Genomic DNA, 27439 nt, shown 5'->3' on the forward strand with positions numbered 1-27439 from the left:
ACAGTGAAGACCTGTGGGATTTCAGGTTCTTACCTGAAAAAAAAAAAAAATCGAGACTTTCTTGAAGCAAGATGGGAAAATCTGGGCATGATTCATGGAACTACTTTTATATAGAATTGAAAATACATTAGAGTTTGATCTGTAATAGTGTTTATATATATATACACACACACACACACACACACAATTAAGTTTGAAAGTAGTAGATTGCTATATTTAGTTATTTTGAAATCAGATTTTTTTTTTTTTTTTTTTTTTTTTTGTCTCTTAACTGCTGTTTTTTGCCTTGGGTCTCTTTCCAGAGGAATTTCTAAAGACAGTCAAGTGCAGTGTGATTTATGAGGCAGTGAAGGCCAAGTACTTCGTAGTGATGAGGGCCTGCTTACTTTGGGAAAATCAATGAAGCACATCAGTCTGCAGCACACTTCCTGCCTTAATGGTCCTAAGCTTGATCAATATTTGAAATTTAACTTCACCATCAGTCTGTAGGCAGTGTGTGCTTTGCAGCCTTCCCTCCATCATCCTCAAATATATGGCCAGACCTATTACAGATGGAGCTAGTTACAGTTTTGCGTTTGGTTTTGGATCTGCTTTAAGCCTTGTCTACTGGCACGTTTTAAGGATGTAAAATATGTTGTGCTGTTGGCCAAGTAATGATTTAAACCTTGACATTACCTAGTCAGGGAGAGGAGTGTTGGACAGATGCACAAGCTCTGTAGAGTGGTTGTTTATCAGTTCTTCTTCCTAAACATTCTCTCATTAAGTGGTATTTCAGTGACTCCAGCATCTTGGAGAGCATTCTGGCACTGACTGGCTTTCCTTTCTTTTCTAAGACTTAATTTTTTTAGAACTGTTTTTAGGTTCACAGCAAAATTGAAAGGAGAAGGCAGAGATATCCCATATGTCCACTTGCTTCACACGTGCACAGCCCCCTCTAATAACAACATCCCCTGCTAGAGTGGCATTTGTCATAAATGATGAATTTACATTCATATATCGTTATCACCCAAAGTCCACAGTTTACATTAGGGTTCACTTTTGGTGTTGTATATTCTATGGGCTTGGACAAACATGTGACATATATCTGCCATTATAGTTTCATACTGAGTATTTTTACTGTCCTAAAATGTGACTTTCTGTTCACAGATTCTCTAACCATGGCACAGGTAGAGAAACGTGGGGGTTTGCTTCGGAAATCTTCAGCTTCCAAAAAACCACTGAAGGAAAAGGTGGTGCTGATGTATGATGAGATCTTCATGGTAAGGCCTGCAGGCTTGTTGTTGTGTATAGCTTGACTCCTTAGTTTCTTAGTCCAAGATGAGAAATACCCTTACTTCTGCCTGCAACCTTCAGGTTCCTCGGGGGGGTATGGGAGGAGGGAGCGAAAGAGGGTTTGAGGGCAAAAGTGAAAGCTTTCATAATAGAGATTATAATTATGTATTAATTAGTATAGGTTGTTATTATGTTGTCCTTATAGGTTGTTGTCATGAGCTAGGTAAAACAATTGAAAGGAGGGAGGAAGGCTGGGGAAGCGCCTTTTCTGAATATTTTAAAGAAAGACAGCCAGGTGTGGTGGCTCATGCCTGTAAATCCCAGCCCTTTGGGAGGCTGAGGCTGGCGGATCACGAGGTCAGGAGTTTGAGACCAGCCTGGCCAATATGGTGAAACCCTGTCTCTACTAAAAATATAAAAATTAGCCAAGTGTGGTGGCAGGCACCTGTAATCGCAGGTACTCAGGAGGCTGAGGCAGAAGAATCGCTTGAACCTAGGAGGCGGAGGTTGCAGTGAACAGAGATGGCACCACTGCACTCCAGCCTGGGCGACAGAGTGAGACTCCATCTCAAAAAAAAAAAAAAAGAAAGAAAGATTTGCTCTCCTTATGATCTACTAACTTAGGACTCTTATCCTAGATGTCCCATGAAGTTTCTTTTGGACCTAGAATTCTGTAATTCAGATACTTTTAAAGGGTACGTTATTATATTCCATCTCAAGTTGTTGGTAAATGAAATAATTACTTAGACTATTTCATTCTCCAACTACATGGGATAACTGAGGAATTATTGGCAATTGGGTTGGAGATTTCTTTGGGTCTTCAGAACTGATTGAACACTGTCCAAGCCTATGTTGTAAAATATACCCATCAGGGGCCAGGCCCGGTGGCTCATGCCTGTAATCCCAGGACTTTGGGAGGCTGAGGCTGGTGGATCACGAGGTCAGGAGTTCAAGACCAGCCTGATCAACATGGTGAAACCCATCTCTACTAAAAATACAAAAATTAGCCAGGTGTGGTGGCATGTACCTGTAATCCCAGCTACTTGGGAGGCTGAGGCAGGAGAATCGCTTGAACCCAGGAGGTGGAGGTTGCAGTGAGCTGAGATCACGCCATTGCACTCCAGCCTGGGCAGAGTAAGACTCTTATCTTAAAAAAAAAAAAAAAAAAAACCTGTCAGGGAAGATTAATTAGATATGCTGCATGGGTACCTGCCTTCTGAAATTCTGGTCATAAGTAGTACACATAAATTAGAATAATACTTACAAAAAGAATTACTGGACTGACATGCTGGCTCATGCCTGTAATCATAGTACTTTGGGAGGCTTGTGGGGTGGATCTCTTGAGCCCAGGAGTTCAAGACCAGCCTGGACAACATGGCAACACCTTCTCTCTACAAAAAAATACAAAAATTATCTAGCTGTGGTGGCATGCACCTGTAGTCCCAGGTACTCAGAGGCTGAGGTGGGAGGACTGCTTAAGCCTAGGAGGTCAAGGCTGCATTGAGCCCTGATCACACCACTGGATGAGAGATCACACCACTGGATCATTCTAGCCTGGATGAGAGAGTGAGACCTTGTCTTAAAAAAAAGAAAAAAAGGCTGGGCGTGGTGGCTCATGCCTATAATTCCAGCACTTTGGGAGGCTGAGGTGGGTGGATCACGAGGTCAAGAGATCGAGACCATCCTGGTCAACAAGGTGAAACCCCATCTCTACTAAAAATACAAAAATTAGCTGGGCATGGTGGCGCATGCCTGTAGTCCCAGCTACTCGGGAGGCTGAGGCAGGAGAATTGCTTGAACCCAGGAGGCGGAGGTTGCGGTGAGCTGAGATCGCGCCATTGCACTCCAGTCTGGATAACAAGAGTGAAACTCCATCTCAAAAAAAAAGAAAAAAAGAAAAAAAAATGACCCTGTGTCGGGTTTCTACTATGTGGCAAAGTGCATTATAAATGTATCACTAAATATAGAGGAATTCTAATTCTGACAGGAATTCTGCAAGGGCACTGGTGATATCCTCATTTAACAGATGAGGTAATTTGAGATCTCTGCTGGAAGGTGATGGAGCTGTGATTTGAACCCTGGTGACTGACTCCAAAACCATGACTCAGAATAAATAATGCAGTCAACTAAAATACCTAACTTTGGCAAGCCTTATAAACAGAGTTTGATGTGCAGAAGGTTAATACAGACTGCCCAAGTCCATATAAGCAGCTATACAAAGAAAATAAGTAGGTGCTAGGATCCTATTAGGATACTTTCTTTGTTACCCAAGCTTGGTGTACATACAACTCCTGCTTGAGTGAGCTTTGGGGATGGGAAGTGCCAGTTCTATGAGTTCCCTGAGTTTCATTTATAGACAAAAAATGATATTATGGAAGTGTGAGGGTCAAACTGTGACCCCTGCTAGGAAGCAGGACTTGAGAGAAAGTGATAGAATCCACTAAATGGCTGGGTGTTATACCTCACACCTGTAATCGCAGCTACCTGGGAGGCTGAGGTGTGTGGATTGCCTGAGGCCAGGAATTTGAGACCCGCTTGGGCAACATAGCGAGACCCCATCTCTAACAACAAAATTAGGTGGGTGTGGTGGTAGGCATCTGTAGTCCCAGCTATTCCTAGCTATTATAGGAGGGTGAGGTGGGAGGATCCCTTGAGCCCAGGAGTTCAAGGCAGCTGTGAGCTGTAATTGTAACATTGCACCCATCCTGGGTGACAGTGAGAACCTGTCTCTAAAATAAGTAAATAAATAAAATAAATAAATAATTTAAAACAGGAATTCACTAAATGAGAACGTTGTGAGAAGGCCAGAAATGTTGCTGCTTTATGCCTTTCTTAATTAAAAATCCAGAAGAGGCCAAGCGTGGTGACTCATGCCTATAATCCCAGCAGTTTTTGAGGCCAAGATGGGCAGATCATATTAGGTAAGGTGTTTGAGACCAGCCTGGCCAACATGGTGAAACCCCATCTCTACTTTTTAAAAATGCAAAAATTAGCCGGGCCTGGTGATATGTGCCTATAATCCCAGCTATTGGAGAGGCTGAGGCAGGAGAATCACTTGAACCCCAAGAGGCGGAGGTTGCAGTGAGCTGAGATCATGCCATTGCACTCCAGCTGCAGCTGGGTAACAGAGCAAGACTTGAAAAAAAGGAAAACAAAATCCAGAAGAGATTATTAGAATTTTATTATTAGATCAGGACTTAACCATTGATGGCATTAGTTCCTGGTAGTAATTTTATGCTGTTTTATTTTAATTAATCAATCAATTATTTATTTTGAGATGGAGTCTTGCCCTGTCGCCCAGGCTGGAGTGCAGTGGCGCAATCTTGGCTCACTGCGACCTCCACCTCCTGGGTTCAAGCAGTTCTTCTGCCTCAGCCTCCTGAGTGCCTGGGATTACAGGCACATCCCACCATGCCTGGCTAATTTTTATTTTATATTTATTTCACTCTGTCGCCCAGGCTGGAGTACAGTGGTGCCATCTTGGCTCACTGCAACCTCTGCCTCCTGGGTTCAAGCAATTCTCCTGCCTTAGTCTCCTGAGTAGCTGGGACTACAGGCACCTGCCACCACATCTGGCTAATTTGTTGTGTTTTTGGTAGAGATGGGATTTCACCGTGTTAGCCAGGATGGTCTTGATCTCCTGACCTCATGATCCGCCTGCCTCGACTACCCAAGTGCTGAGATTATAGGTGAGAGCCACCTCACCCAGCCATTTTTGTATTTTTAGTAGAGGTGGGGTTTCACCATGTTGGCTAGGCTGGTCTTGAATTCCTGACCTCAGGTGATCCACCTGCCTCAGTCCTACAAAGTGTTGAGATTACAGGCGTGAGCCACTGTGCTCAGCCTATTTACTCATTTTTATTTATTTATTTATTTATTTTTTTGAGACAGAGTCTCACTCTGTCGTCCAGGCTGGAGTGCAGTGGTGCGATCTCGGCTCACTGCAACCTCTGCCTCCTGGGTTCAAGCAATTCTCCTGCCTTGCCTCTTGAGTAGCTGGGACTACAGGCCCACGTCACCACGCCTTACTAATTTTTGTATGTTTAGTAGAGATGGGGTTTTGCCATCTTGGCCAGGCTGGTCTTGAACTCCTGACCTCAAGTTATTTGCCCACATTGGCCTTCCAAAGTGCTGGGATTACAGTGGTGAGCCACTGCACCTGGCTGTCTCCTGGTAGTAGTTTTTTTTTTTTTTTTTTATCTTTTTGGTTTTTTTTCCTTTTTGTGGAGAACGGGGTCTCGCTATATTGCCCAGGCAGGTCTCGAACTCCTGGGCTGAAGCTATCCTCCCGCCTCTGCCTTCCTAAGAGCTGGGATTACAGGCATGAGCCACAGCACCTGGCCTCCTGGTAGTAGTTTTAAAAGGTCAACTTAAAATAAGGTGGTAGTGGGCTATTGATCTGCTTATTTTATGTCATTCTCTTTTCTTTAAAGTAGGGGTTCTCTTTTTCTTATGTTACCCATTAACCAGCAGTCTTTGATTTCCTAGAATTTGTTCGAAAATTATTGCTAGGAAATTGTGGGTTTTAGCGTGATAATTTTGCTAACCCTTTGGACCAATTTAAATAAAGAATTTTAGAACATATTAAAAGCTTTGTACAGAAGACTGAATGCATATGGAGGGCAAGTAAAAGCAGTCGACACAGCATGCTGTAAAAACCACTACAGTATTACTGAGGTGATCTGAGATCTGGCTCCTGCACTTGTGTAAGTCTCTTATGTTTGTGTACCCTCTTTCCTAAAATGGGAGGAGGGTGATAATATCTACCCTCCCTGGCTCACTGGATTCTGTTTCATATATGTAAATAGGGTTGAAAACAACACTGTACCAATTTACGGGAGGCATGTCATTATGTGACTAACTTATTCAGATGTTTAGGTTCATTTCTTGCTAGAAGAGAAATATTTTAGGAAAGTTCTTAACTTTTGGTGCAGAGAATATATATCCATGCACACAGTTTTCCACTTGGAAAAAAACACAAAGAGATACTGTGTTCTTCCCCCTTGTAGAAGTTTAGAATTACCAAGAATTTTCTTTTTTCTTTTCTTTTTTTTTTTTTTGAGGCAGAGTTTCGCTGTTGTTACCCAGACTGGAGTGCAATGGTGCGATCTCGGCTCACTGCAACTTCTGCCTCCTGGGTTCAAGCAATTCTTCTGCCTCAGCCTCCCGAGTAGCTGGGATTACAGGCGCGCGCCACTGTGCCCAGCTAATTTTTGTATTTTTAGTAGAGACAGGGTTTCACCTTGTTGACCAGGATGGTCTCGATCTGTTGACCTCGTGATCCACCCGCCTCAGCCTCCCAAAGTACTGGGATTATAGGCGTGAGCCACCGTGCCCGGCTTCTTTTTTCTTTTCTTGAGGCAGAGTCTTGCTCTGATGCCCAAGAGTGCAGTGGCGTGATCTTGGCTCACTGCAACCTCTGCCTCCCAGGTTCAAGCAATTCTCCTGCCTCAGCCTCCCAAGTAGCTGGGATTACAGGAGTGTGCCACCACGCCCAGCTAACTTATATTTTTACTTGAGAAGGGGTTTCACCATGTTGGCCAGGCTGGTCTTGAACTCCTGACCTCAGGTGATTCACCCACCTTGGCCTCTCAAAGTGTTAGGAGTATAGGCGTAAGCCACTGCGCTCGGCTGACCCAAGAATTTTCAAAGTTAATTTTGAAAACTAAGGTTGACTATATATAGCATTCTTAATGCTTTTGGTGTTAGCTGGGAAAGCTGAATGTGCTTATCTTCTGGTTTCAGACAGAGGACCCCAGTAAGTGCAGTCCTCGGTTTTGGGAGGAGCTGTTTCTCATGAAGGTAAGACTTGGTGGCATCTGTGGAATTTCCTGGTGACTGTTGCCTTCTCATGTGTTCTGGTTGCTATGCTAAAAATGCACTCTGCCCCTTCTTTGTTTGCTTGGCAGGTGAATTTAGAGTACCTAGAAGGCAAGCTGGAATCTCTTGATGGTGAGGAGTTAATGAAGATCAAGGACAATATTAATTGCCTATTCCAACACTGCATCCAGGCTCTGGGAGAGGATCATCCAATTCGAGTTGTCAATGCATTGCAGGTACAAGGCTGGGAGATTGGGGAAGTCTTGTTTAATAGGAGAAAGGAATTGTAACACATCTGTTGGAGCTGAGGAACCTAGAGTTGCTCTGAGGTATGAAGTTTTCTTTTTTGTTTCTTTAAGTTACCAAATATTTATGCTATGTTTGTTTAGCCATCTGTTTATACAAATTGACACTTAGAAGTAATCTCATCCATTTGTATAATATATGATCTAATACCAAAGTAGATTGTTAGAATTCTTGTTTTTGCTTGAGAAAGGGAAGAAGTAGAGAGGAAACTGAAGCAAGAATGATTAATCTTTATCAAAAATCAGAAGACTATTGGCCACGGTGGCTCATGCCTATAATCCCAGCACTTTGGGAGGCCGAGGCAGGCAGATAACCTGAGGGTCAAGAGTTTGAGACCAGCCTGGCCTGCATGGTGAAACCCTGTCTCTACTAAAAATACAAAAATTAGCCTGATGTGGTGGCAGATGCCTGTAATCCCAGCTGCTCAGGAGGCTGAGGCAGGAGAATGAATTGAACCCATGAGGTGGAGATTGCAGTGAGCCGAGATTGCGCTGCTGCACCCCAGCCCAGCTTGGGCGACAGAATGAGACTTCATCTCCAAAAAAAAAAAAAAAAAAAAAAAAGATTTTGAAAGGGATCTGGGATTTGTAACTCAAAAAGCATTAAGAAACTGTTCTTTAAGTGGCATGATTATAAGATTCATTCAACAACTATTTCTTAAATAGTGTTATGTGCCAGGCATTGGGCTGGGTGATGTGGATACACTATAGACTTCTTGAGGACAGAGATTTTGAGTTTCATTCAGTACTTTGTTTCCAGTGAGTAGAATGTTCCTTGTGCACAGAGAGCAGTGCCTAGCAAATAGCACTCTAAAAGTAAGTTCTTATTGAATGAATGGTGACAAAGTTTCTAAAATTTAGTCTGATAGGTTTAGTATAGCCTAGTTTGAGAGTACTTAGGGCAGTGATTGACAAGTTTAGAGTATGAAGACTCCATGATGGAATAAATAATTTTATTGGAACTTTTGGTAGATTGGGTTTAAGTTTCTAACTTACTAGTTAGGCAGATCACTTTGTGACCCCCAGTTTTCTCATCTGAAGAATGGCAATAATAATTACCTCTTGAGTTGATGTCCCAGAAAGATGGACCATGTTTATCCTATGGCTTTGTTAACCTTTGGCACTGTAAGTTCCACATTTTGAGTTGTAGGGTAGGGGCTTGATGAAAGCTGGAAATTGTACTTTCAGTAATTGCAGTGTTCATTATGTGGGCATGAATCATAAACTGTTTTCTTTCAGTGGAAATAAGTTGACATTAAGCCACTTAGTGACCCATAAAATACTATACATTGTTATAATAGCTAATGCTTACTGAGCTCTAACAATGTTCCAGGGACCAAGTGCAGTATTATTTCACATAGCCCTCGTAACATTCCTATAAGATGGATGCTATTGTTATAATTCCTACTTTATAGATGAGAAAACTGAGCCACCACAAAGTTAACTAATGTGTGTCTAGGTTCTCACAGCTAGTAAGTAATGGATGAGGATTATGAAGATTTTAAGATTTGAAGCAGTTGGCTATTAAAAAGGAACTTAACTATTATAGTTATTAAAAATAATTATAAAAACTGTCAGCCAGGCGTGGTGGCTCACACCTGTAATCCCAACACTTTGGGAGGCTGTGGAGGGTGGATCACTTGAAGTCAGGAGTTCAAGACCAGCCTGGCCAAGAAGGTGAAACCTTGTCTCTATTAAAAAACTACAAAAATTAGTCGGGCATGGGGAGTGCACGCCTATAACCCCAGCTACTTGGGAGGCTGAGGCATGAGAATCACTTGAACCAGGAGGTGGAGGTTGCAAGTGAGCTGAGATTGTTCACACCATTGCACTCCAGCCTGGGCGACAGAGTAAGACTCCATCTCAAAAAAAAAAAGAAAAAAAAAGAAAGACCAGGTGCGTGGCTCATACCTGTAATCCCAGCACTTTGAGTGGCCAAGGCAAGTGAATTGCCTGAGCTCAGGAGTTTGAGACCAGCCTGGGCAACGTGGTGAAACCCCGTCTCTACTAAAATACAAAAAATTAGCCGGGCATGATGGCGTGCACCTGTAGTCCCAGCTACTCAGGAGGCTGAGGCAGGAGAATTGCAAGAACTCAGAAGTCGAGGTTGCAGTGAGCCAAGATTGCATCACTGCACTCCAGCCTGGGTGCCAGAGCGAGACTCCATCTCAAAAAAAAAAAAGAAGCAGCAGCAAGAAAATAAAAAATAACATTCTCAGTTACTGTTCCTCTTTTAATTTCTGGATTTTGCACATATTGAGACTCAGACTGGTCTGGGCATAGTGGCTCACATTTCTAATTCCAGAACTTTGGGAGGCTGAGGGAGGAGGATTACTTGAGCCCAGGAGGTGGAGACCAGTCTGGGCAACCTAGTGAGACCTTGTCTCTACAAAAATAAAAAAATTAACAGGGTCTAGTGGTGCACACTTGTCATCTCAGCTACTTGGAACTGAGGTGGGAGGATCACCTGAGCCCAGGAGGTCAAGGCTGTAGTGAGCTGTGATCATGCCACTCTACTACAGCCTCGGTGAGAAAGTGAGACCTTGTCTCAAAAGAAAACAAAAACAAACAAAAAATCAAACCAAACAAAAACCCCCACAAAAATTTGAACCGTGTATTGGAGCTCAGAGCTCAGATAAATTGAATGTATTGAATGTCAGCTGTGTTAGGATGAGACTGCAGTGTGGGTCTACAGACCCGGTGTCCTTCTAGTTTTGAGATTTCCTCTTCAGAAAGAATTCTTTCTCTTATTTCTACAGACCTTGTGTGCACTCATTCGAGGAGTCCATCAAAAGAATAAGTCTACGTCTGGGTTTGACATTATCAACATGCTGATGGGCTTTGACAAGGCAGAGCTGTGCATGAAGGTGAGGCATAAGCTGCAGATATGCCTATGGGTGTCTGCTTCTCACAGCTATTCATGGACACTATCAGCAGACAAATGTATTTAAGATTTGGATCAGATAGATATAGATGATTGAATTTGGCCTTGCATTTGGATATTTTTATTTAACAGGTTTGCTTTATCTGAATAAAGGAAATTTTTAAATTCAAATTTGCATGGAGGTATTCTTTCTCTGCAGGATAAAGACTGAAGAGTTTATTTTGTTACTCATATCATACGATCATACATTCTTAAGAACATTTATGAATTTAAATAAAATATAACAAATTAACATGCGGGGTAACTTTAATTCTAAACTTTAAGCTTGTTTAATACAATTACTTTGATTTTATCAGAATATTTCTATCTAGTGTTTGACACTATCTTTTTTTTTAATAACAGCCTTATAATTAATATAGTATACATACACCCTTTTAGATTATACAATCTGGCCAGGCGCCATGGCTCATGCCTGTAATCCTAGCACTTTGGGAGGCCAAGGTGGGCAGATCGCTCGAGCTCAGGAGTTTCATCAACCTGGACAACATGGCAAAACCTCATCTCTACAAAAAATACAAAAATTAGCTGGGTATGGTGGTGCATGCCTGTAAGTCCCAGCTACTTGGGGGAGGCTGAGGTGAGAGGATTGCTTGAACCTGGGAAGTAGAGGTTGCAGTGAGCCGAGATCACACCACTGCACTTCAGCCTGGGCAACAGAGCAAGACCCTGTCTCAAAAAGAAGAAAATAAATAAAATCTACAATTCAGTGAATTTTTTTTCTTTCTTTCTTTTTTTTTTTTTTTTGAGACAGAATCTTGCTCTGTCACCAGGCTGGAGTGCAGTGGCGCGATCTCGGCTCACTGCAACTTCCGCCTCCCGGGTTCAAGCAATTCTCCTGCCTCAGCCTCCCGTATAGCTGGGACTACAGGCGTGCGCCACCAAGTCCAGCTAATTTTTGTATTTTTTAGTATTTCACCATTTTGTATTTCACCATGTTGGCCAAGATGGTCTCGATCTCCTGACCTCATGATTCACCCACCTCGGCCTCCCAAAGTGCTGGGATTACAGGCATGAGCCACCTTGCCCGGCTGAATTTTAGTATATTCATAGAATTATACCAATTATCATCACTATCAATTTCAGAATATTTTCATCACCCTTGAAAGAAAACCTGTACCCAATAGCAGTCATTCTCCAGTTCTCTACTCTTCTCAACCCTTGACAAACATTAACCTGGTTTATGTCTCTATGGGTTTGGCTTTTCTGGATACCTCATATAAATGGAATCATATCATATGTAGCCTTTTGGGTCTGGCATTTACTTCACATAATGTTTTTGTGGTTCATCGATATTATAGGATTTGTCAGTATTTCATTCCTTTTTATTGCCTAATAATATTCCTTTGGATGGAGATAATCACTACATTTTGTTTATCCATTCCTCAATTGATAGATATTTGAGTCTTTTCAACATTTTAGCTATTAGGAATAATGCTGCTATGAACGTTCATTTATAAGTTTCTGTATGGATGTATGCTCTTATGTTTTTATTTATTTATGAGGTCTTGCTATATTACCCCAGCTGCTCTTGAACTCCTGGCCTCAAGTGATCCTCCTGTCTCAGCCTTCCAAAGTGCTGAGATTACAAGCATGAGCCATTGCACTCAGGCCACACATGTTTTAAATTCTGTTGGGCACCTAGGTGTAGAATTGCTGGGTCACATGGTAACTCTATATTTGACATTTTAGGAATTACCAAAGCATTTTCCCTAGTGGCTGTTCCATTTTATAATTTCACTAGCCACGTTTGAGGGTTCCAGTTTCTCCACATTGTTAACAGTTGTTTTTGTCTGTCTTTTCTTTTTTTATTTTTTTGAGAATTGTCTTTCATATCCTTTGCCCATTTGTAGATTGGTGTGTCTTTTATTGTTGAGTTGTAAGAGTTCTTTACATATTCTGAATATGTCTTTTATCAGTTATATGATTTTCAGTGTTGGACACTATATTGAATGAATGCTGTTTGAACTTCGAAGAATGGTCTTCTGTTACTCATTAAATTTAAAATAAATTTGCATACCGGAGAATCCTTATAGTGGTTAGGTTACAAAAATTGATGATATGGCCAGGTGCGGTGGTTTATGCCTGTAATCCCAGCACTTTGGGAGGCCGAGGTGGGCGAATCATGAGGTCAGATCGAGACCATCCTGGCCATGGTGAAACCCCGTCTCTACTAAAATACACACACAAAAAAAAATATTAGCCAGGTGTGGTGACAGGCACCTGTAGTCCCAGCTACTCAGGAGGCTGAGGCAAGGGAATTGCTTGAACCTGGGAGATGGAGGTTGCAGTGAGCCGAGATCGTGCCACTGCACTCCAGCCTGGCGACAGAGCAAAACTCTGTCTCAAAAAAAAAAAAAAAGGAATATATAATTATGAATATACTAAAAGGAAAAAAAAAGAAAGAAAAAAATGAATACCCAAAGATTTAGTACTTAGAGTTATTTTTAAATTCTGGCCTTTTGCAGTTGATGTATATGCCATGGTAAAATCCGAGATAGCTCTTCATTCTCATAGTTCTAACTACTGCTTGTATGTTGATGACTGTTAAGTCTCTGTCTTTAGCCTTAACATCTCCTTATGATCTCAGATTTGTATACTCTGTAAGTACTTGCTGAATGTACTCATTCACACATCCCCTGAGTACTTCTTGCTTGATATATCCAGAATGGAACTCACTGTTTATCCTGCATCTCTTCCTTATTCATTCCCTATCAGAATGGGTGCAGCTGTCTTCACAGGCCCCAAGCTGAACTTGGTGATCATCTGGAAGATAAAAGATGAGAGGACGTCTCATCTTTTATCTCTAGGTGATCAACAAGTTCAGCTAATTTTACCTCAGTTCATATTCCTCATACTTGTCTTCGTCTGTTCCCACCATCTCTGTTCTCTCTCACTAGAACTATTACAGTGATGCCTTCATTCATTCTTTTTTTTTTTTTTTTTTTTGAGATGGAGTCTTGCTCTGTCACCCAGGCTGGAGTGTAGTGGTGCAATTTCAACTCACTGCAACCTTCCCCTCCCGGGTTCAAGCGATTCTCCTGTCTCATCCGCTGGACTAGCTGGGCTTACAGGCATGTGCCACCACACCTGGCTAATTTTTGTATTTGTAGTGGAGACGGGGTTTCACCATGTTGGCCAGGCTGGTCTTGAACTCCTGACCTCAGGTGATCTGCCCATCTTGGCCTCCCAAAGTGCGGGGATTACAGGCGTGAGCCACTGCGCCTGGCGCATTCATTCTTTTGACAAACATTTGTTGGGCTCCTATATGCCAGGTACTGTGGTAGGCACCGAGGATACAAGAGGCAAATAAGACACTGCAACTGTCTCAGGAAATTGATAATTAGTCCTCATTAGTCTCCCTCCTTTCAAGCCTACCATCTTTAAATCCATCATTAACAGTGACACCACAACTGTGTGGTGTTAGTATGTGTATCTTACACTCATCTTTCCTGCTTAAAATCCTTCATTAGTCTCCTGTCACTAACAGGATAAAGACCAAACTCCCTAGTTAGACTTAGAAAACTCATAATCTGCACTATATTTACTTCTCTAGTCTTATATCTCACCACTGTGCCTCATTCTTTATACTCCCATAAAAACAGCTTTTATTTCAACCCCTCACTAGGGCCATTTCTTTCCTTATATGTCTTTGATGATGCTAATGCCTGTCTGGAATTGCTTTCCTCCCCAATTGCTATTGAATTTTCAAAATATAACTAATATAACTCACTCCCGAGGGGTCTTGGAATAGGTGACTTTAGAGCAAATCTCATTCCTCCATGTATATTTCTGTCATAGTGACTACTGAATTGAAACTGTTGGCTTGTTTTTCTCTTCCATTAGACTAAAAAGCACCTTGACAGCAAGGGTCACAGTTTTAGTTTATATATATATATATATATATATTTTTTTTTTTTTTTTTTTTTTTGAGATGGAGTCTTGCTCTGTCACCCAGGCTGGAGTTCAGTGGCACAATCTTGGCTCACTGCAACCTCCGCCTCCCAGGTTTAAGTGAGTCTTGTGTTTCAGCCTCCTGAGTAGCTGGGATTACAGGCGCGCACTACCACGCCTGGCTAATTTTTGTATTTTTAGTGGAGATGGGATTTCACCATGTTGGTCAGGCTGGTCTTGAACTTCTGACCTCATGATCTGCCCACCTCGGCCTCCCACCCACCACCTCGGGCGTGGTGGCTCACAGCCTGGGATTACAGGCGTGAGCCACCATGGCTAGCCCCTATATTCTTTTAAAGCACAATATTCAGCACACAGTAGATGCTCACATATTTATTAAATTGAACTGAAGCAGTTTACCTTAGCCTTCCAGCATGCTTGAATCCTTATTCTCCATCTATTCTCCTCCCTCATTTAATGTAGAATATTTCTTTTTATTTTCCTTTTATTGTAATATACAAGGGTTTCATCTTTTGATTAGTTTGGGTGTATCAACTGGCTTTTATGGCAAGTGATAAATTCCAATTACATTGCCAAGTAAAGACCAGGATGGGCACAAGTTAGCTTCATTGGATAGTGCATATGGCTAGTGATAGCCTGTAATTATATTGTTTCTTTGTCATTTATTCAGCGTGCCTGAATCAAGTGTTACGCTTTCTTTACCAAATAATGAAACTTGCCGGGCATAGTGGTTTACAACTGCAATGCCAACCCTTTGGGAGGCTGAGGCAGGAGGATCACTTGAGCTCAGGAGTTTGAGACAACATGGTGAGACCTTGTCTCTATAAAAAAAAAAAAAAAAAGAAATAGCCAGATGTGGTGGCACACATCTGTGGTCTCAGCTATTTGGGAGGCTGAGGTGGGAGGATGACTTGATCCCAGGAGTTTGAGATTGCAGTGTGCTATGAACATGCCCTGCTCTCCAGCCTGGCTGACAGAGTGAGACTGTCTCAAATAACTAACTAACTAACTAACTAACTAACTAACTAACTAAATAAATAAATAAAAACTTATATACAATTGTTGAACCATTAGGTTTCCCTTTTTTTATTTGCTAATCTAAAGGTTTGTATGAGGATGACAGACTGCAAACATGCATTCATTTGGTAGAACAGTGAATTCTTTATTGTTCTTGTATAATTTTTCTAAAGCATTTTTCTCAATATAGCTAGATTTTGCAGTCTTGTTATTCTTTTTCTTTCTTAGCAACCCCAGCCTGAGAAGTCCTCCTTTTCTTTATCTAACCTTGCAAGGCCTAGGCCTATGGAAATGATAGGGTTGCTTCATTTGTGTTATTTACATTACCCTGTATAACATAACCCAGAGTTGGACAAAGGTGGGGTGTTACCTGGTATGGTTTAATGCTTATTGGTTCTTTTTCTCAGAACTTGATGGAGAGTTTGGATTCATTGCTTTGTGCAGAAGGTTCTGAAAGTCTGAAGAGTTTATGTCTGAAACTTCTCCTTTGCTTAGTGACCGTAAGTAACCTGTCTATGTTTGTCAAGGGTATTAATTGACAGGAGGGGCAATCCTATTTGAATACTTGAGCCCAAAGACAGAAGGAAAAAGAGAAAAAATATTCTCAGTTGGGGTATTGCATCACTCCCTTGTGTCTGGATGTGTAGGAAGTTAGCTGCATGGTCTTTTGCTTCCTAAAAGTTGCTCTTTGGACCAACGACTGGCATTTTTAGCCGGCGGGCTATGTGATATTTCACTTTAGAAGTTTCACTTCAGGGGAACTACTGTCTTCTACATTGTCAGACTTGTCCTCATCAGGTCTCATTTGGAAATAATTCTTGTGATTCTGAGTTGGTTTTTTTTTAGATAGTGCCCAGCTGGCTTTGATTTTATAACTGTAGGCTCCCTGTACTTTCTAGTGGAAGGAGAGTGGGGTATTGATCATTTACTTCAGGAGGTTCTCTTTCCCTGCCACCTCTTAAAGACTTCTGCATTCATAAACCTCTTCCTGTGCACTTGAGGAATAAAACCCAAGAAACTGTTAAGCAAATGCATGTGTGAGGATATGAGAGAAGCAATGAGAAGTTCAAAGACGTAGGAAATTTTAATTTGCTTATTTCCTACTCCTATAATGTCTGTCTATTCAGGCTCTCATGACTTAAGAGGCACTTGTGAAAGGTCTGTTAAGTTATCTAGTAAAAATATTTTAATATTTCTATTTCTCTTAGATGCTAGGGGAGGAGATTACATGAGATATCAGAATGCCTCAGTACAGACTTTAAAAAGCCTTTTATTACATTCAGGTGACGGATAACATCAGCCAGAACACTATTCTTGAGTATGTAATGATCAACAGCATATTTGAAGCAATTTTACAGGTAGGTCAATTCCCTTGTTACCTCTTTCTCTTTGGGGTAAACCATCTCTTGAAATTTTCTCTGTATTCTCAGGAACCAGGAGTTAAAAGTCTCATGCATTTTTGGTTCTTGTTACAGATACTTTCACATCCCCCAAGTCGTAGGGAGCATGGGTATGATGCTGTTGTCCTTTTGGCCTTGCTGGTGAACTATAGAAAATATGAGGTAACTGGGGCCCTTAGTGGATGGTTGTTATCTTCCTATAATCTTGTTAAATGTGGCCCCTCCTAAAGGACTTTGCTTAATGTAGAAGACATGTTCTTGGTAAATGGTATATAGATTAATTTTGATAACCTAGATTCTAAAATTTCTATATTAAATGCATGGGGCAGAGGATCTAGTTGTTCAAAGGAATCCTGTGATACAACTTCTAATGAAAGTGAGTAAGTACTCCCTAATGTGGTGATTCCCATACCCAGCTTACTAGAATCACCTAAGAACTTTTTAAAAAGAAAACATTTCTGGATCTTATTCTGCACACAGTAAATCAGAGTCTTTTGGGGCTGGGGAAAAGAGGGACCTGGGAATTTTGTTTTTTTTTTTTAAGTTCTCCTATTGAGTATGATGATTAACCAGGATTGAGAACCACTGACCTAGTATATCATTTTGAAAGATTTGATTTTTGTACAGTCATGTGTCACTTAACAAGGATACATTCTGAGAAATGTGTCATTAGGCAGTTTTATTGTCATGTGAACATGAGAGAGTGTCTTTATACAAACTTAGATGGTATAGCCTACTACATACTGAGGCTACATGATACAGCCTAGTACATACCTAAGCTACATGGTATAGCCTATTTCTCTTAGCCTACAAACCTGGATAGCATATGACTATATTGAATACTGTAGGCAATTATAACACAGTAGTAATTATTTAAGTATTTAAGCATATCTAGGCTGGGCATGGTGATTCACACCTATAATCCTAGTGCTTTGGGAGGCTGAGGTGGGAGGATTGCTTGAGGCCAGGAATTTGAGACCAGTCTGATCCACATAGTAAGACACTGTCTCTACAAAAAAACTTAAAAATTAGCTGGGTGTGGTGGTATGCATCTGTAGTCTCAGCTACTTGGGAGGCTGAGGTAGGAGGATTTGGTTGAGCCAAGGAGTTTGAGGCTGCAGTGAGTCATGATTACACCACTGCACTCCAGTCTGGGTGACAGAGTGAGACCCTGTCTTTAAAAAAAAAAAAAAAATCTAAGTCTGGGGACGGTAGCTCACGCCTATAATCCCAGCACTTTGGGAGGCCAAGGCTGGTAGATTGCTTGAGCCCAGGAGTTCGAGACCAGCCTGGCCATCATGGCAAAACTCTGTCTGTATTTTTAAAAATACAAAAATGAGCCAGGCATGGTGGCCGATGCTGGTAGTCTCAGCTACTCAGGAGGCTGAGGTGGGAGGATGGCTTGAGCCCTGGAGGTGGAGGTTACAGTGAGCTGAGATTGCACCCCTGTGCTCCAGCCTGGGTGAGAGTGACAAAGCCAGATCTTATCTCAAAAACAAGCACACAAAATCTAAACCTAGAAAAGGTATGGCGAAAGAATGATATAAAAGATAAAATATATTCTTGTTGATCTTCATAAAACATAAAAAAGGTGATAAAAAAAAATCAGACACCTTAATAGGACACTTTCTATGAATGGAGCTTACAGGACTGGAAATTGCTCTGGGTGAGTCAGTGAGTGAGTGGTGAGTGAATGTGAAGGCCTAAGACATTACTGTACACTACTATAGACTATTTTTTTTAATGGTTTGTTTTGAGACAGAGTCTTGATCTGTTGCCCAGGCTGTAGTGCAGTGGTGCAATCTCAGCTCACTGCAATCTCTGCCTCCCAGGTTCAAGTGATTGTCCTGCCTCAGCCTCTTGAGTAGCTGGGAGTACAGGCATCTGCCATAGGTGCCTGTAGAAACAGGGTTTTACCCTGTTGGCCAGGCTGGTCTTGATCCACCCGCCTTGGCCTCCCAGAGTGCTAGGATTACAGGTGTTAGCTACCATGCCTGGCCAACTATCGACTTTGTAAGCATTGTACCCTTAGGCTATGTTAAATTTATGAAAAAAGTTTCTTTCTTCAATAATAACTTACTGTAACTTTTACTTTATAAACTAAAAAAATTAAAAGCTTTTTAACTCCTTTGTAATAACATTTAGCTTGAAACACAAACATATTGTACTATAGTTTGTCACATTGGCCAGGCTGGTCTCAAACTCCTGACCTCATGTGATCCACCTACCTTGGTCTCCCAAAGAGTATAAAGAACATATCTTTATTCTATAAGCTTTTTTCAGTTAAAAAATTTTTTTTAAACTTATTAAAAACTGAGACATGGACAGGCGTGCTGGCTCACACCTGTATTCCCAGCACTTTGGGAGGCCTAGGCAGGTGGATCACAAGGTCAGGAGTTCAAGACCAGCCTGGCCAATATGGTGAAACCCCATCTCTACTAAAAATACAAAAATTAGCTGGATGTGGTGGCGGACACCTGTAGTGCCAGCTACTCAGGAGGCTGAGGCAGGAGAATCACTTGAACCTGGAGGCAGGTGTTGCAGTGAGCTGAGATCGTGCCATTGCACTCCAGCCTGGGCAACTGAGTGAGACTCCGTCTCAAAAAAAAAAAAAAAAAACCAAAACAAAAGCGGGACACAAACACACAAATTAGCATAGACCTATACAGGGTCCGGATGATCAGTATCACCGTCTTTCGCCTCCACATTTGGAAGGTCTTTAGGGAAATAATACACATGAAGCTGTTATTTCCTGTGATAATGCCTTCCTCTGGAATACCTGCTCAAGGACCCACCTTCGGTTGTTTTACAGTTAACTTTTTTCTTTTAATAAGTAGAAGGAATACAGTAGAAAATAACAATAAAAAGTATAGTTAGGCTAGGCATGGTGGCTTATGCCTGTAATCCCGGCACTTTGGGAGGCAGAGGTGGGTGGATCACCTGAGGTCAAGAGTTTGACCATCCTAGCCAATATAGCGAAACCTTATCTCTACTAAAAATACAAAAATTAGCTGGGCATGGTGGTGTGCACCTGTAGTCCCAGCTACTCAGGAGGCTGATGCACGAGTATTGCTTGAACCCAGGAGGTGGAGGTTGCAGTGAGCTGAGATTGCACCAATGCACTCCAGCCTGGGTGAAAAAGCAAGACTCCATCTCAAAAGAAAAAAAAAAGTATAGTAAATACATAAACCAGTAACATAGTCATTTATTATCATTATCCAGTATTAGATACTATACATAATTGTATGTGCTATACTTTTTCTTTTGAGATGGAGTCTCGCTCTGTTGCCCAGACAAGTGTAGTGATATGATCTCCGCTCACTGCAACCACCATTTCTGAGACTCTAATGATCCTCCTGCCTCAGACTCCTGAGTAGCTGGGACTACAGGCATGCGCCGCCATGCCCAGCTATTTTTTTTGGATTTTTGGTAGAGATGGGGTTCAACATATTGCCTAGGCTGGTCTTGAACTCCTGAACTGAAGTGATCTGCCCACTTCAGCCTCCCAAAATGTTGGGATTACAGGAGTGAACCACCGTGCCTGACTGATAATTGTATGTCCTATACTTTTATATGACTGGCAGCACAGTAGGTTTCCTTACACCATTATCACCACAAATACGTGAGTAATGAATGGGTTGCACTATACGATAATGGCTAAAATGTCACTGGGTTATAGGGATTTTTCAGTTCCATTATAATCTCATGGGACCACCATAGAATATGCACTCTATTATGGACCAAAATGTCTTTATGCAGCACATCACTGTATATCAGATTTCCTTATCCCTGTATATCAGATCTCCTTATGCAGTCTACTTATATAAGTATCACTGTTGGCCTAGAAACTCCTTCTGATTTTAATGAAAAATTGAAGTCAGTGCCTTATTTATACCAGTTCGGGAGTTCTTTTTGCCCCTGAATTAATCAGGGTTCAGATTTATAGGTTTTTTAGATGCAGAGATGAAGAGCAGAATCCAAAGATTTATACTTGGATTGGCACATATATTTGATTTTCTTCAAAAGGCAGAATAGACAGAAAAGGAAGGGGACCACTCAAGGAAGACAAGGGTTTTCATTGGAGATTGCTTTTGAGGAGTAGGAAGCATTTGGCACTGAGTTTGGGCACTAGGAGCATTTTGCTGAATCCGAAAGTCAGGAGTTTCACTGAGGCAACCTGACTTTGTTCACTTAATAAGTAGCAATACTGTGAGAATTGAGCCAGCTGGACAGAGAATTTTCATTTTTGAGCTTCTGGATCTTCACCTAGTGATTTTTTTTTTTTTTTTTTTTTTGAGACAGAGTCTTTCCCTGGCGCCAGGCGCCAGCCAGGCTGGAGTGCAGTGGCGTGGTGTCGGCTCACTGCAACCTCTGCCTCCCGGGTTCAAGCAATTCTCCTGCCTCAGCCTCCTGAGTAGCTGGGACTACAGGTGCGAGCCACCATGCCCAGCTAATTTTTTGTATTTTTTTTAGTAGAGACGGGGTTTCACCATGTTGGCCAGGATGGTCTCGATCTCTTGACCTCGTGATCTGCCCGCCTTGGCCTCCCAAAGTGCTGGGATTACAGGTGTGAGCCACCTCACCCAGCCCACCTAGTGATTTTTGATATGATAAAGGCTTTATTTGGCCAGGTTGAAAGTGTTGGGTAACACAAAATCTGGAGCTTATTCTTTTTTTTTTTTTTTTTTTTGAGAGGGAGTTGCTATGTCGCCCAGGCTAGAGTGCAATGGTGTGATCTTGGCTCACTGCAACCTCCTCCCAGGTTTAAGCAATTCTTCTGCCTCAGCCTCCTGAGTAGCTAGGACTACAGGCACGTGCCACCACACCCGGCTAATTTTTGTATTTTTAGTAGAGACAGGTTTTCACTGTGTTAGCCAGGATGGTCTCGAACCTGGAGCTGATTCTTATAAGAAGAGATATGAAAGCAGGGGAGGTTGTGAGAAAGAAATACTTAAAGAGGGACTAGAATATGCAGAACAATGTTAATGTGTTATAAATTCCAAGATCTTATTGCTTTTATTGTGTTGGAGGAACTGATGAATGTGTATAGAGCTCCTAATAAATATGAAATTTATTCCCAACACCTGTTTTACTGATGATCTGGAGGGGTTGGCATGGTAGCCATTTTGATCTCTGTCATGTGTAATAGCCTCTGGGGCCTCATTACAACAGCCAGAAAAATAGCTGTGGAAAATGCTGAGGATAGTTAAAGAGAGGTGAGGGTTATATGTGATAGGAACACACTATCATCAGTAATGAATATTTTCGGAACATTCTGCTGGATGCAGGCCATTCTGAGGCAATGGCTTGGCTTCGCTGATTGTGATCTGAATCCTGGCTCAGCTCTGTAGGGCTCTCTGAAATGTCAGCCTGAAATATTGGACATGGCCAAGGAACTGGAGAGAATCATATTTCTGGAATGAAGTATGTATCTCTAGTCTTTCAGAAGCCCCCAGAAGAATTAATATAGTGGGCAAGGGCGAGCTTGTGGGCCTAATTTATCTGGGCTTTGCAGTTTTTGATATAAATCATTCACCAGAAACCATTAAGGAAGCCTGGTGATCATGGAGCAGGAAGATTTTTGACAGGAACGTGAGGAATTCCAGATGAACATGGCAAAACCAAAGCTGGTGAAATTCTGTGCAAACTAGCATGAGAGACTGTGCTGGGGAGAAAAGCATTCTAGCCATCAATCTCATGACCAGTGGGGTAAGTTGTAACCTTACCAGAAAGGTACTGAGGCACAGAGAGCTGGGTACCCAGCTAAGCACAGACAAAGTGAAGATGTTATTGGACTTAAGGAATAAAAGTGATGGAAAAGATACCATGTAGTAAATGTGTAGTTCTTCCTCACTTCAAATAATGTGTTCTATTTTAATAATTTCATCTAAAGAGACAGAAGAGCCCCCAAGAAAGGTCTAGGGAAGAACAATGAAAAATAGTATGTATAGCTTTGATTAAATAAAGGCAGGACCCTATTAGAGTGCTACTGTGAAGACTCACAGAGTTTGTAATTCTGTCTTATGGATGAAAAGTAGATTGCCTCCAGTTTTAAAAAGTGACCAGCACAACAGGTGTATAGTTTTAAAAATCAGCATCTGGTAAAATAGAAATTTTCACAACATTAAGATCCTGGCTTTCTAGGCTGGCCAAGTCTATTGAGATGAAGTGACTCAGATCCCAACTGTTTCCTAGAGCATGACATTTCTGAGAAATTACCATACTGTTTATTATGTCTAATTGCAAGTTGTTCCTTTTCACCCCACACTTCCCTTTTTCCTAAAGAGCTTGCCTTTGAATGTTATAAAAATGTAAAAAGAGAAAAAAATATAGCCACCTATACCAATTATTGAGCCTTTAGTGTGTACCAGCTACTGTGCTAAAGATTTGATGTGTCTTACTTCATTTAAGCCTTGTAGCAACCACAGCATAAAAAATACAGGTTGACCATCTCTAATCTGAAAATTTGAAATCCAAAATGCCCCCAAATCTGAAACTTTCTGAACACCAACATGACACTCCTTGACCTCCTAGGCTCAAGCGATCCTCCCACCTCAGCCTTCCGGGTAGCTGGGACTACAGGCATGTGTCACTATGCCCAGCTTTTTTTTTTTTTTTTTGGGATGGAGTCTTGCTCTGCCACCCAGGTTCGAGTGCAGTGGTGCAATCTCGTTTCACTGCAACCTCCGCCTCCTGGGTTCAAGCGATTTTCCTGCCTCAGCCTCCTGAGTAGCTGGGATTACAGGCATGCGCCACCACACCTGGCTAATTTTTGTATTTTTAATGGAGACAGATTTCTCTGTGTTGGTCAGCTGTTCTTGAACTCCTGACCTCAGGTGATCCACCTGCCTCAGCTTCCCACCTGGCCCCAGCTAACTATTTAATTTTTTGTAGAGATAGTGTTTTGCCATGTTGCCCAAGCTGGTTTCAAACGCCTGGGCCAAGTGATCTTTCCACCTTGGCCTCCCAAAGTGTTAGGATTACAAGTATGAGCCACCATGACCAGCCCTAAAGCATTTTAGATGAGATACCTGTATCCTCATTTTGCAGATGAGGAAATAGAAACGTAGCTTAATGTGCCTAATTTGTCACAATAAGCAGAAGAACTAGAATGCAGACCTTTGCTTGGAAATCAGATGGCCCTGATTAACACCTAAACAGGCTGGGCGCGGTGGCTCACACTTGTAATCCCAGCACTTTCAGAGGCTGAGGCGGGGGATCACTTGAGGTCGGGAGTTTGAGACCAGCCTGACCAACTTGGAGAAACGCTTTTCTCTACTAAAAATACAAAATTAGCTGGGCATGGTGTCACATGCCTGTAATCCCAGCTACTCAGGAGGCTGAGGCAGGAGAATCACTTGAACTGGGAGGTATAGGTTGTGGTGAGCTGAGATCACGCCATTGCACTCCAGCCTGGGCAACAAGAGGGAAACTCCATCTAAAAAAAAAAAAAAAAAACCCTAAAACAGTCTACTTTTGGGAAGATGAGTGACCAGAACTTTAAAAAATTATGCCAAGAACTAGTGGTCTGCTCTTTCTAGTGTTACTCTCATCATGGCAGCATCTCTAAGTCAGCTGATTTTGCTTGATTTTCTTTTCTGAGGATTCACTTGCTTGGGATCTTCTGTGAGGTCTGTAGAATTGGCAGAATTTGACTGTTGGTTATAGGAAGAAGTGTTGAGAGCCTTCCTTCTGTCAGATCAAGTAACAAATGGAGTGGGGTTTACACCTTAAGTTGTGTTGCATTAAACCTTATAAACATTTGGGCTGTTAAGAAAGCAAAGCTGTCTCGTTCTCTATTCCCAATTGACATGTGAAAGATACCCTCAGAAGCTTGGTTAAATAGGTCTGTGTGGGGAATGAGCCTTTCAGTTGGGTTTTCAAGTTTCTCAGTAATGAGTTTTTTGGTAGCTGTAGAAACTGCCAGTCTGAGAACTATTGTTCCTTGCCTCTATTAGATTAGATTTGGTGCCTGATCTATATGAAATCTTTCCTCACATCCTATAGGTGCAAGGAAAGGTCATTTGTTCTCATCCCCCTTGTAGGAGATAGTCCAATTGCTTTATTAGTTTAACTATATGTCCATTTTCTTATGCTGCCCAACTGAGATTGGGTCTGGAATAACTCAAGAACTCTTCCAGTGCTGTAAGTGATGGGACAATCATTAAATCCCAGTGTTCTGACCAGATTGTTGTTTGGATAATTGCATTCTTTTTTCAGTTCCCCCTGCAGTGTTATTTGGATATCAGATCTCCATAAATGGCCTCTCTGGCTGTTAAGCAGCTGCCACTTTCCACCCCAAGGTGGCTTTGTTTTACGGGTGGGTGAATCAGTCCTTGCATATAGTTTGTGAAATGGTTAGGGAGCCTTTGGGATGAAAATGTAAGTTAGCAACTTGTAAATATGTGCCTTATGGCAAGAAGCTTTTATGTCCCTCAAAAGACAGCTATCCCTATGGACTTAGCAAATTATTGGTAGGGTAGGACAAAGTGAATTTTGTGGAGCATTCACTTACTTTCTAGATGCAAGTAAGAGGAAAGATGGTAGAAGTGGTAGACATAGGCCTGCACGGATTCCACCTAAGGAAAAATACGGGTTGAACAGAACTGAGGTATGTGTATGTATCTGTGTGTACACTTGATGGATGCCCATACACACTGAGAAATTAACTGGAAATGGGAGGAGTCAGCAGGCAATATGGATTGGGGCTGTGTATCAGGAGCATCGCTGTAGAGAGAGGGCCTTATAGAAGCATTTCTGTTAAGATTTTTTAAATAGCTAATGGGCTTTTATTTATTTATTTGTTTATTTATTTGCTAATGGACTTTCTTAACTATGTCACACTTACCTGGAGTCTCTTCTCTTATTTAACAGTCTGTGAATCCTTATATTGTGAAGCTATCTATTGTGGATGATGAGGCCACACTCAATGTGAGTATCTGGATCCTTGTGTATTGTCTTACTTATTTGCATTCAGTGGCATTACTTTTAGTGGACATTTAGAACAGAGAACAGAAAGCTATCCTGTCAATTTCATCTGGTTATAGAGAGGGAATTAATATTTCTTTTTAGTGCATCAGTGCTACTGTTTTACTGTCTTCTGACTTATTTGCTTGCTAATCGTAATGAAGTGGTTGGTTATGTTTCATGTTATAGTGTGCTGAAGTTGATTATCCTACAAAGTCAATAAATTACACATTCAAGAATAAGAAAGCTTAGATGACTAAATGATGGGAGATTCCTTCTTATAGAACTAGCCAGACAGTATTTATAGCCTGACTTGGTGAAGTGGAAACATGGGGATGATCTATATCTGCTATATATATCCTTGAAAGTTTGGGAAATTACATCTGATCTCTGAATATAGGGAGGAATAAGATGACCAGTGTCTTGCTTTATTCCCTATCCATCCTGCCCAACTTTCTGGGGGAAGTTGATAAGTCACTTTAACATTTACTTAATGCTACTTCCCTGTACATTCCTGTGGCCTGAAAAAAAGTGGCTTATCTATGTTCAGCTTCATTTAGCATGGACTCATTGTCACTTTGCCTGGCTGTTTTGGAGACACTGAGAGCTTTTTATTTAACTGGATATTCTCTTTCAAAGTGAAAACGATCCCAGTGAAATTGTCAATAATCTGGGCTGGTCTGTTTCACGTCTTGATAATCCATTTTAATTGTACCTGGGAACATTAAGATAATTAGATAAGAAAAATCTTCCCAAAGAAGTTCCCTTTGATGCTTTGACGGTGCATCTCAGAATTTCTGTCCTTGTTGCCAACTTTCAGGCAGGACTTCTTGGGCTAATTAATGTTTTTCCCGACCTAGTTCTAGCATCATCACCAACCCCCAAAGGCTGCTGTCTTATTTCACCTGTGCTGTCTTTTCCATTTTAGGGAATGGGGCTTGTAATCGCTCAGGCTTTATCTGAGTACAACAGGTAAGTTCACCTTTCCAAAATGGAAGGGGGTATAATTTTTATTTGAATTGGTTGCTAGAGTTTTATTAGAGTTTTTGGGTAAAACTGCCTTACCTAGTCTAAGAGTATTCAGAGGTACAGCCCCTGGCCGATGTATTTGCTCTAGCTTTGCTTGGGATTAGCAGGGATTGTTTTTAACAACAGGGGGAAAGTAGCCACCCCATTGGTGTCTCTTTAGTTTAGGCAGTTAGGCACATTCCTTTGCAACTTCTGGTATTTTATTACAGAACATTTTAACTAGTCTTCCAGCCACAAGTGGTCACTTCCATTTAGTCCAGTATATCATACATGTATTTTCTGTGTCAAAAAGGTTGTGGAGACTGCTTTTTTGTTATCTTAAAAAATATATAAAAGGAGAAAGTATATTAAGGTAGTCCTATTTTGCAGATGTTTCTTTTTTATCAACTTCCTAGAGTCCCTGTTTCTCTTGGAGACTCCCATCATTGATGCTTGCTTTCCCTTTTGCTGGAAGGATCTGACATTAGTGAATGGAAACCAGAAGTATCCCTAATCCTGGCAAGGGCCAGGCAGATGTTTCATGTTCCTTTCTAGACTTTTCTCACACACAGTTGGGTATCAGAACTTCAAATCTGTCTCATATCTGCAGAGAGTTTAGTTTACTGATTTCCTTCCTCCTTTAAAAAGAAACAAGATTTTCAGTGTTCTAGCCTTAAAGTAGTTTTACTGTCACACTTTTCAAGTAATAGATTGTTGGAGATGTTGGAGAAATAACTGGATCAGCTATATGTTAGGGCAGTTTCACAATTTTGCAGCTTTCTTTCTGTTTTTTT

General features: G+C 41.5%; 1 protein-coding gene across 7 annotated transcripts in view; it reads left to right on the forward strand.

Annotated features, from left to right (window-relative positions):
• ARMH3 (armadillo like helical domain containing 3) overlaps positions 1-27439 on the forward strand; it is a 210798-nt gene that overhangs the window by 15385 nt on the left and 167974 nt on the right. For all 7 annotated transcript variants that reach the window (XR_010341755.1, XM_064373952.1, XM_012439376.2 and 4 more), the window contains exons 2-10: positions 1147-1259; positions 7018-7074; positions 7182-7328; positions 10157-10264; positions 15678-15770; positions 16554-16628; positions 16746-16832; positions 25545-25601; positions 26566-26609. Coding sequence is in view for 6 of the 7 variants with exons in the window: in XM_064373951.1 (XP_064230021.1) it covers positions 1147-1259; positions 7018-7074; positions 7182-7328; positions 10157-10264; positions 15678-15770; positions 16554-16628; positions 16746-16832; positions 25545-25601; positions 26566-26609 (781 nt within the window). In the remaining variant the exon portion in view is untranslated. The remainder of the gene's footprint in view (positions 1-1146; positions 1260-7017; positions 7075-7181; positions 7329-10156; positions 10265-15677; positions 15771-16553; positions 16629-16745; positions 16833-25544; positions 25602-26565; positions 26610-27439) is intronic.

Source organism: Aotus nancymaae, unplaced genomic scaffold, assembly GCF_030222135.1.
Source record: "Aotus nancymaae isolate 86718 unplaced genomic scaffold, 86718_ANA_hifiasm-v0.15.2.pri h1tg000010l, whole genome shotgun sequence".
Taxonomy (NCBI): Eukaryota; Metazoa; Chordata; class Mammalia; order Primates; family Aotidae; genus Aotus; species Aotus nancymaae.